Raw genomic sequence first — 8,130 nt, 5'->3', positions numbered from 1 at the left:
GGCTTGGCCCAGGAGCGGGCCGTCACGTAAGGAGAACTCAATCAAACGCGGCTAGTCTCGCCACAGTTCATTTATGCCCCCTCATTTTAACCTCGGAATGCATGGCGTGGGTTCGGAGGTTGTGGTGGTGGTGGTGGTGGTGGTGGTGGTGGTGGTATGGAAGAGGTAGCCGGCGGGGAGGGTGTTGGCGCGGTGGAAGACGGCGGTGTCCGGGCCGAGGAGGAAGGAGCAGGTGACGGGGACGTTGAGCATCTTGTGCGGGTTGGAGGTGAGGGAGTGGGCGCGGTGGGAGCCGGCGAGCTTGCGGCGGTGCGTGGGCGAGAAGATGGCCGGCCCGCCCCAGCTCGCGTCGATGTGCATCCAGAGGTTGAACTCGGCGCAGATGTCGGCGATGGCCTCGAAGGGGTCGTAGGAGCCCAACACGGTCGAGCCGGCCGTGGCGTTGACGTAGAGCGGTGTCTTGCCCTCGGATTGGGCGCGTTGGATGAGGGCGCGCAGGGCCGAGGGGTCCATCCGGCCTGTGGCGTCGACGGGGACGGTCCAGACCGAGGCGGAGCCCAGGCCGCAGGTCACGGCGGCTTTTTCAACTGAGTAGTGACCGTGGACGCTGGTGTAAAGGATGAGGGGGCCGGGGGCACCGTTGTTGCTTTGGGGATTTGCACTCTGGGTAGAGCGTGTTGCGGGCGATGACGATGGAGGTCAGGTTGGAGGAGCTTCCGCCTTGGCAAGTCACGCCTCCTGCGCGGGGGCCGGTGAAGCCAAAGAGGTTGGCGAGAGACTTGGCTGTGTGCTTTTCGATGACGGTCAGGGCCGGCGAGACTTGGTAGACGTGTACCTTCGTCGTGTTAGTCATGGGCATCTCCTCAGACTCGGGGGCTCGGGGCTCAGGGGTAATGTCCCCGACAACCCGCTTACATTTGTGTTCAGAGCGGCCAGAAGGAGCTCAGAAGCTACGCCAACCCTGGTACGCTATAGTTAGAACAAGAATCTGAGCGGTGGTAACGGGCTGGAAGACTGAACTGGATTGGTGCTGGCATACAGCTTGTCCAGGAACCCCTGGTCCCACGTATTGACGCTATACTTGAGGACATCCTTGATAGTCTCAAGCAAGCCCTCTTCACCCCGGCCTTTCCCTTCGGGGAGGTTAAAGGCTAGTTCCCGGACCAAGTCCTCGGGTCTCTGGGCGTAGACAAGGGTATTCTTGACAACCCCCTGCGCGTTCGGGAGAAGCTCCCCGGCCGCCCTGGACGGGATTGCTTCATCCGCCTCCCGAACGAAGGGGACTATCAGTGCTTTTACGGCATCAATGAGCTACCAAGGTGTCAATGGTGTGCTCGCGTGGGGGGTACCAGGACCCACCACTTACATGTTCGACCTCGTCGGCCCTGTTCAGGGACTTGTCCCCATGTGTTGTATCCATTTTTAGTTCCTGATACAAATCTAGGGATGGTACCAACAACGGGGTTGGGGTGGAAGGGTGGAGGGGTGCAGGGAGGAAACGGGGCCAATGTCAGGGAGTCATACTTAAGTAAGATCTCGAATTTTGCTTAGTTACTAGAAGGGTCTAGGGGCCGGATGGTCGGGATCTTGCTCCCCACGCCCCACGTGTCGCCGCGGCCGGCCGGGACCAGACCCCACAGTCATGACAAGCCGAAAAAGGAGGATAGCCGGAAACCGGAGTTCTTGGCATTCGAGTATATTAGCGGGTTTTTAACCGCTCACTGTCTCGTACGTAACCCCCGGCTAGGTACATGTAGGCTGTAGCCAAGCGTGGGTGTTACCATGGTGTTGCGGTTTCCTCAACCACCTCAACTCCCACGGCTCCCCATAGTCCTCAACCCGGATATCCTGTCCAATCCAACGTTTCAGAATTTTCCTGGGGCGGCCCCTAATAACTGCCCCTGATAAGCCGGACATGGTCACTTCCTCAGACTCTGTTCATCTTTGACCTAACAAGCCACACATGCACCTTGATCCCGATCCAGCAAGCTTCATGCGTCTAGCTAGGACATGATGCATGTGTATCACAGATTGTAGCAGAGTCCTGCCGACACGTCGGTATACAAAAACAGCAGTATTCCCCCGCGCCGCAATCCCAAGTTGGGTTTGAACCGGACGACAAAAAGAGAGTGATAGAGAATGGAAAGGGGAAGGGGATAGAGCGAAAATGATTATCCCCAACGCGTGGGTGTGCCGCGAGGCTTCGGTTTGCAGTTTAGGTTCGAGGTTGTTTTTGTTTTCGAGATTCAGTTTTGCTGGTTCAGGTTTGTTGGCTCAGGGTTTGTTTGGTTGGTTGGTTGTTCCACTCAATCCAGTCCAGTCGCTTACATGTAAGTACCTAGGTAGGTAGGTAAGGTAACCAACCGCAGGCCCGCTCGAAACATCCTAAGCAAAGACTTGAAGAAAGTTGGATCCAGTGGCACATGTATTAAAATGGAATATTTTGATAAATCAGCTGGTGATGCAAAGTCCACTTAACTTAGGTTCCCTGGCGCGGATCAAAAGCGGTGCGGAAAATGTATCCAAATTCTTGAACTCGGTGGCAGGGCAGTGGGAACAGTTATTCATGTGGGCCCCTGTTAAACTGTGACTAACAAGCCATAAGATTCTGCCACAAACTCGGCAGTAGAAGGGCGACAGAAAGCCGTGGGCAGACCAGCGGGACCGGAAAATTCAGACCTAGGGGCCAAATTGGCCTTCGGGTTGCTTGACGAGTAACGAGTTTAACACAGTGAATGAGTAAACGGTGTTGGAATAGGTAGTCGGCCGTGGTGGCAACTGCCTACCACACGTAAAGCGGGTTAGGCCTCTGTGTCCTCTGGACATTATACGTTAAGGCAGGAAGAGAAAAGATGACCATGAGGAAGAGGGTTCAGCTTAAAGGGCCGGTATCCAAACCTCTCAACTGATGAATTCAACTGGTGCCCACAGTAAACACTGCCTGCCTCAACATGACGTTGCCAATGATATCATTGGTGCCTAGCTAGCTTCTAAGTGGCAAGGGTTGTGGATGCCACCATATGATCATGAGCCACCTCAGCCCATATACAGACACCCTCCAGTCTCCCCATTTACATACCAACCCCAATCAAACATCTCCTGATTACATTCAATTGAAGACGGAAAATGCCAAGCAGCAAAGGCATCCCCACCGATCCGGAACTCCGCGAGCACCTCAAAGAAGGTAAGGCGACTATCCCGTAGGCAACAGGTCGTATCGTCATTGAATTTTGGTTTCATCGACAGAGATCCAGCAAGAGCCCAACAAATCTGGAGATGGCAAGGGGCAGTGGGCAGCTTGGAAGGGGATGAAGCTGGCGAGGGAGTATGAGGCGCATGGCGGCAGCTACGAGAACGAGCCTGGATCCAAGAACGAGCCGCAGACGGGTGCGCCCGTGGCCAAGGGTGAGAGCAAGAAGCATGAGGAGTCGGCAGGGTAACTAGCATTGAGTCGTATCCGTCATTGTACGAAGTCAATTACGTATTTATTGAACCTGTCCGCGCCGCCGGCGAGATTTCCGCTGGCGAGCTGCATCTGGAACGGACTAGACCGTGACCGGACTGAACTCAGTGATGGTGAGCATCGTGGCCCTGACCAGACGCTTAGGGTCTCGTCGCTTCTATGACTTCATCCAACATCGGGTGGTCATAATATAACGCCATCCGTCTCATCTTCAGCCGTTCACCCAACAACGACTGGTCATATAAAGTCATCCGTCGCTCCCTAAAAAAAAGCCACCCATCTCTCCTTCATTAATCACACACTCATAAAAGCCACCCACTCACTTCACCTCATCAACCCCACACATTGTTCGCAAAATGGCTTCCAAAGCGCGGACGGAGAACAACACGCGCTCCCATGTCGTCTCCCGCAATCATCTTGGCCATCTACCACCCGAGTTGTTCGACAAGATCATGTTCGAGATTGACACCGTGAGCGACCTCGCCCACTTCATCGCCACGGCTCGCTTCGTGTACCACCGCTTCAGGGTTCAACGGCGGGCCGTCCTTTTCCGCGTCCTGCATAACGAGCTGGGCCCGGTGCTGGCTGATGCCAGGTTTCTCTTTTCACTCCCTTGCTCGGGCCCCAGAGACGCCGCCCAACATCTCGAATGGGTGCACACCAAGTCCGAGATATACCACAAGATCCTCCAAACTGGTATATCACTGCACCCCGCTGCCACCCCTCCGCTCGAGGAGCTAAACGGGATCTGCCGCACCCTTCGCCAGATCAACCTCCTCGCCGACATCTACGTCACGGCGCGGCTCGCGTCATTCGACCACGGCGACGGGGCCAAAACGCCCGCCACGGCACCGCTCTCTCTCTTAGAGCGGCGGCGGCTCCTACGCAGCCTCTACCGCCGCCAGATGCTGTGCAACGTCTGGGCTTCGGGCGGCCACTCGCGGGTGCTGTGGCTGGAGGAAGTCGCAGCCATCAGCAACCAGAGCACGCACGAAGGCGCGGCACTGGGCCTCTTCGGCACGCTCGAGTCCTGGGAGATGCAGCAGATCGACCACGTCGACGTCTTCCTCACCCACCTGTGCCTCGTGCTCGTGCACGGGCAGGACCTGCAGCAGCAGCAGCGGGCCGGCAAACGCCCCGAGCGCCTGTTGTGCCGCCAGCTCACCGACCTGCTCACCGATCTAGACCGGCTCGTCCCGCTCGCCCAGGCCCGCCGCGGCGTGGTCGAGCGCGCGGCCCGCAACCAGCTCACGCCCGCTTTCGCCGGCATCTACGGCGAGGAAGTGAACGACCATCAGGTGCCCGCGCTGCAGGGTTGGTGCCAGGGCAAGTTCCCGGCGCCGGGCAGAGATACATGGGACTGGGACTTGGACGAGGCGGCCGCGGTGCTCTATGCTGGGGAAGGGCTCGACGTGGCGCCGTGCGCCTGGCTGGAGGCGCTGCGCGGGTGGGACATCAACAGGTTCGGGGAGGGGCTGTGCCAGCTTCGCCAGCGGATGTGGAGACATCTCGATGAAATGCCGCCGCAGGGCCGGGCCGGGCTGTTGGACCGCTGGAGGTATGCTGGGTTTTGTCTGTGGGACCGGGAACGGGTTGAGGCGTTGAAGGGGCTGGGCGTGTTTGGGGGGGAGCTGAGGAGCGGATGGGTTTTGCCACACTGCTATTATGAGCTGCCTGATGGGACGCTGGTGGAAAATGATAATGATACAATTGTGAAGAGTTTTTCGTTAAAGAATCTGAACTAATGGATTGCTGTTCTGGAGGCCGCCTTCAAAACCTTGGTCAGCTCTATTCGGATGGAAAGAGATAACTAATGGTGAATTGTTAATGAGAAGTTTTATTGTCTACGATTTCGTCCTACAAGAGAAGAAATAAAAAGAATCCTGAGAAATCTGGAATATTCGAGGTCCACGTCGGCAACATGAGTAGGTTCTTCAAGTGAGGCCGTCGGCGATGTGCGTGAAGTACTGTGTAGCTGACTAGTGGGAACTTGAAAAGTTGAATTAATTAATAACTAACTACTCCATTGAATCATTGAATCGGTGACATTCGGTTGTTCTGCTTTGCCTCCATACCTAATCCGGCCTAGTTCATCCTCCGCACGCCGCCAAAATAGTGAGTTACCACAAGTTGCGGCACTTGGCCAAACACACACGACGCGTGCGGCACGCCATTTGACGACAAATCGCCAACCAGTCAACCCCTGTCGCAAAGCTTCGGCACTCGATCGCCGTCTCGCACGCGCGGTCAGACATTCACTTCTCTTACCCGTTGCGCAGAAACCTTCAACCCACGCGTCGCACAATCCCCCGCGCAACCTCCCACCGAAAAGATCTACACGCATCCACCCGCGGCAACCGCCCTTGCGGTCCGGCGCGCGCGCCACAATCGATCGTCACGAAGCCGATCGCCCCCTTACACACCAAACAGAAAGAGAACCGCGCCCCTAAAAAAAGAAGGAAAAAAAAACACAATGAAACCATCACACACCCCCTCAGCGTCCGACGCCTCCCAACCGCCCGTCCCCATCTCCATCACCATCTGCGGCGACGGCGGCTGCGGCAAGTCCTCCATCACGCTCCGCCTCGTGCGCAGCCAATGGACCAGCGAGTACGACCCGACCATCGAGGACAGCTACAGCGTGACGCGGCGGCTAGACGGCGCGGTATACCACCTCTCGCTGACCGACACGGCCGGGCAGGAAGAATACCGCGGCATGTGGGCGTCGTCCAACCTCGGCGCCGACGCCTTCCTCCTCGTCTACGACATCACGTCCCCGCCCTCCCTCGACGCCCTCGACTACTTCAACGAGCTGATCGACATGGAAGCAGAGACGCGCCTCGACAACGCCGAGCGCGCCCGCCGCGCGGGCCTCTCCCCCACCAGCACCAACCTCCCCCCTCACCACAACCACAACCACAACCCCGGCGCCGGCTCCGGCGGCAAGACCGTCCCGCCGGTCAAGATGGTCGCCGGCAACAAGTGCGACCTGGCCGAGGCCCGGCGCGTGCCGGCCGCGGCGGGGCTGGAGTGGGCGCGCGCGCGCGGGTGCGGGTTCATGGAGACCAGCGCGCGGCTCGAGGTGAACGTGGAGGAGACGTTTGCGCTGATTGTGCGGCGCGTGGAGGAGGCGAGGCGGAGGGCGGAGAGGGGTGGTGGTGGTGGTGGGGGTGGTGGGGATGGTGAGTTGGCGGCGAATAGTCGCGGCATGACGAAGCCGTTGACGCCGTTGCCGCCGGCAGGGGAGGATGATGAGGGTGGTGGTGGTGGTGGGGAGAAGGATGGGAGGAGGAGGTTGGGGGTCAGGGGGCCGAAGATGCAGGGGGATCGGGTGGGGGATGGTGGCGGGCGGTTCTGGAAGAAGTTGCGCTGCTGGTAGGGCCGGCTGTGCCACGGGATTTCTGGGGCCGGAGGGGGGAGGAAGCTTGTGAAGCGTGGGGGGCGTGCCAAGATAATGAAGGCTGATGGTATTAGGGTCGCGAAGAGGGTTTCGGTATTCCGGGTCCGGGATGGGAGGGAATCTTGATGGTTTATTGTAGCAGGGAGTTGGGAACAATGCTTTTCGGTCGGGGTTGGGGAGCGCGCGAGAGATACCACGGTTGGCTCTGTTCTGGTTGCGGGGGGTACCATGATCTATCTGTTTCTTCCCTTGGCTGGAGTTGCTGTCGGGTCAGTTAGTGTTCCGATAATTGTTGACGTTGCTGGGATTATTGACAAGGGAGCCGCCTTGCTTTGGGTGGGCGTGGTACGTCGGTGGGATGTTTTGATATGTGGCCTGTATTTACGATGTTAAATTGTCCGTGGTGCTGCTCTCTCCTAGGGACAGCTGTAATTGAAAGTCTGGCTCTATCGCCTTGTATTATATATACCAGTTCTAAATCACGGGATACGATGGAACATGAGATCCTCCATGTGGAAACTCGTTGGCCAGCATGTAGCAATGGGCGTTGGCGTCTGAAAACGAAATATGCGCCACGACCCCCGTTGCCCAGTCCCGGCCATCCTGGACTCGAGCAGCCGTTTACCCCGAGTCCAACCCAAACCTACCGTTTAACCTTTACCCAAACCGTACTCCTCAAGCCAGAACCGTATTACCATAAACTACCACACCACCCCTACCTTACCCCCCGAATGCCTCTAAACCTTCTAGGCCTGTAAACTCCCCACCCCGATATGAGAACTCCGCCTCACAATCACGCCTCAGTCCCATCCACCCAATCCCGCCACTGCTTAAACTCGGCATACTCCAAGCCCACCTTCCTCCCCTGGTAGCGCACAACACTCAGCTCAACCTCCTCCCACCTATCCTTCCTGCCCATCCAACCCGCCTTGCGCATCAGGCTAACCAGCGTCTCCTCCTTGGTCCACCCCTGCTCCACCGCCACATCCGGCAAGTAGGTCGCGCCATACCGGCGCCCGTTATAGCGAAACGAGATGCGCAGGCCGTGGACGCCGAGCTCCCAGTCGGCGGCGTCGGCGGCGTCCTCAAAGTCGGTCAGCAGGGTGACGGCGACGGCCAGCGAGGGCAGCTCGGCGGCGCGCACGGGGTTGAAGCGCGTGTCCTGCGTCGCCGAGATAACCGCGTACGACGACAAGCCCTCCTCCAGCGGCTGCGCCTCGAACGTCCAAGATGCACCCGCGCAGGGCGTGCTCGCCCGAGTGTGGTG

At 58.2% G+C, this 8,130-nt stretch overlaps 4 protein-coding genes across 4 annotated transcripts in view; 2 read left to right on the top strand and 2 right to left on the bottom strand.

The window, feature by feature from the left end:
• Positions 1–81: 81 nt before the first annotated feature.
• On the bottom strand, positions 82–1,420 carry CHGG_09716 (uncharacterized protein; the record flags this gene model as incomplete). The annotated part of the gene is made up of 4 exons (XM_001227642.1): positions 82–663; positions 916–961; positions 1,040–1,311; positions 1,367–1,420. 4 exons carry the CDS (start codon positions 1,418–1,420, stop codon positions 82–84), a joined length of 954 nt encoding a protein of 317 aa, XP_001227643.1.
• A 1,706-nt stretch (positions 1,421–3,126) lies between these two features.
• CHGG_09715 (uncharacterized protein) lies at positions 3,127–3,440 on the top strand (the record flags this gene model as incomplete). The annotated part of the gene is made up of 2 exons (XM_001227641.1): positions 3,127–3,184; positions 3,247–3,440. The coding sequence occupies 2 exons, from the start codon at positions 3,127–3,129 to the stop codon at positions 3,438–3,440; spliced, it is 252 nt and encodes an 83-aa protein (XP_001227642.1).
• A 379-nt stretch (positions 3,441–3,819) lies between these two features.
• CHGG_09714 (uncharacterized protein) lies at positions 3,820–6,842 on the top strand (the record flags this gene model as incomplete). The annotated part of the gene is made up of 3 exons (XM_001227640.1): positions 3,820–5,182; positions 5,299–5,388; positions 5,962–6,842. 3 exons carry the CDS (start codon positions 3,820–3,822, stop codon positions 6,840–6,842), a joined length of 2,334 nt encoding a protein of 777 aa, XP_001227641.1.
• Positions 6,843–7,656: 814 nt separating this feature from the next.
• The window catches only part of CHGG_09713 (uncharacterized protein), a gene marked incomplete at both ends in the record, with an annotated part of 837 nt that continues 363 nt past the window's right edge, over positions 7,657–8,130 (bottom strand). The window contains one exon of the mRNA XM_001227639.1: positions 7,657–8,025. Coding sequence (XP_001227640.1) covers positions 7,657–8,025 — 369 coding nt within the window. The remainder of the gene's footprint in view (positions 8,026–8,130) is intronic.

The sequence above is a fragment of the Chaetomium globosum genome, genomic scaffold (assembly GCF_000143365.1).
Source record: "Chaetomium globosum CBS 148.51 scaffold_7 genomic scaffold, whole genome shotgun sequence".
Lineage (NCBI taxonomy): Eukaryota > Fungi > Ascomycota > Sordariomycetes > Sordariales > Chaetomiaceae > Chaetomium > Chaetomium globosum.
The sequence above is the reverse complement of the archived record's forward strand: the minus strand, read 5'-3'. Positions and strand labels throughout refer to the sequence as shown.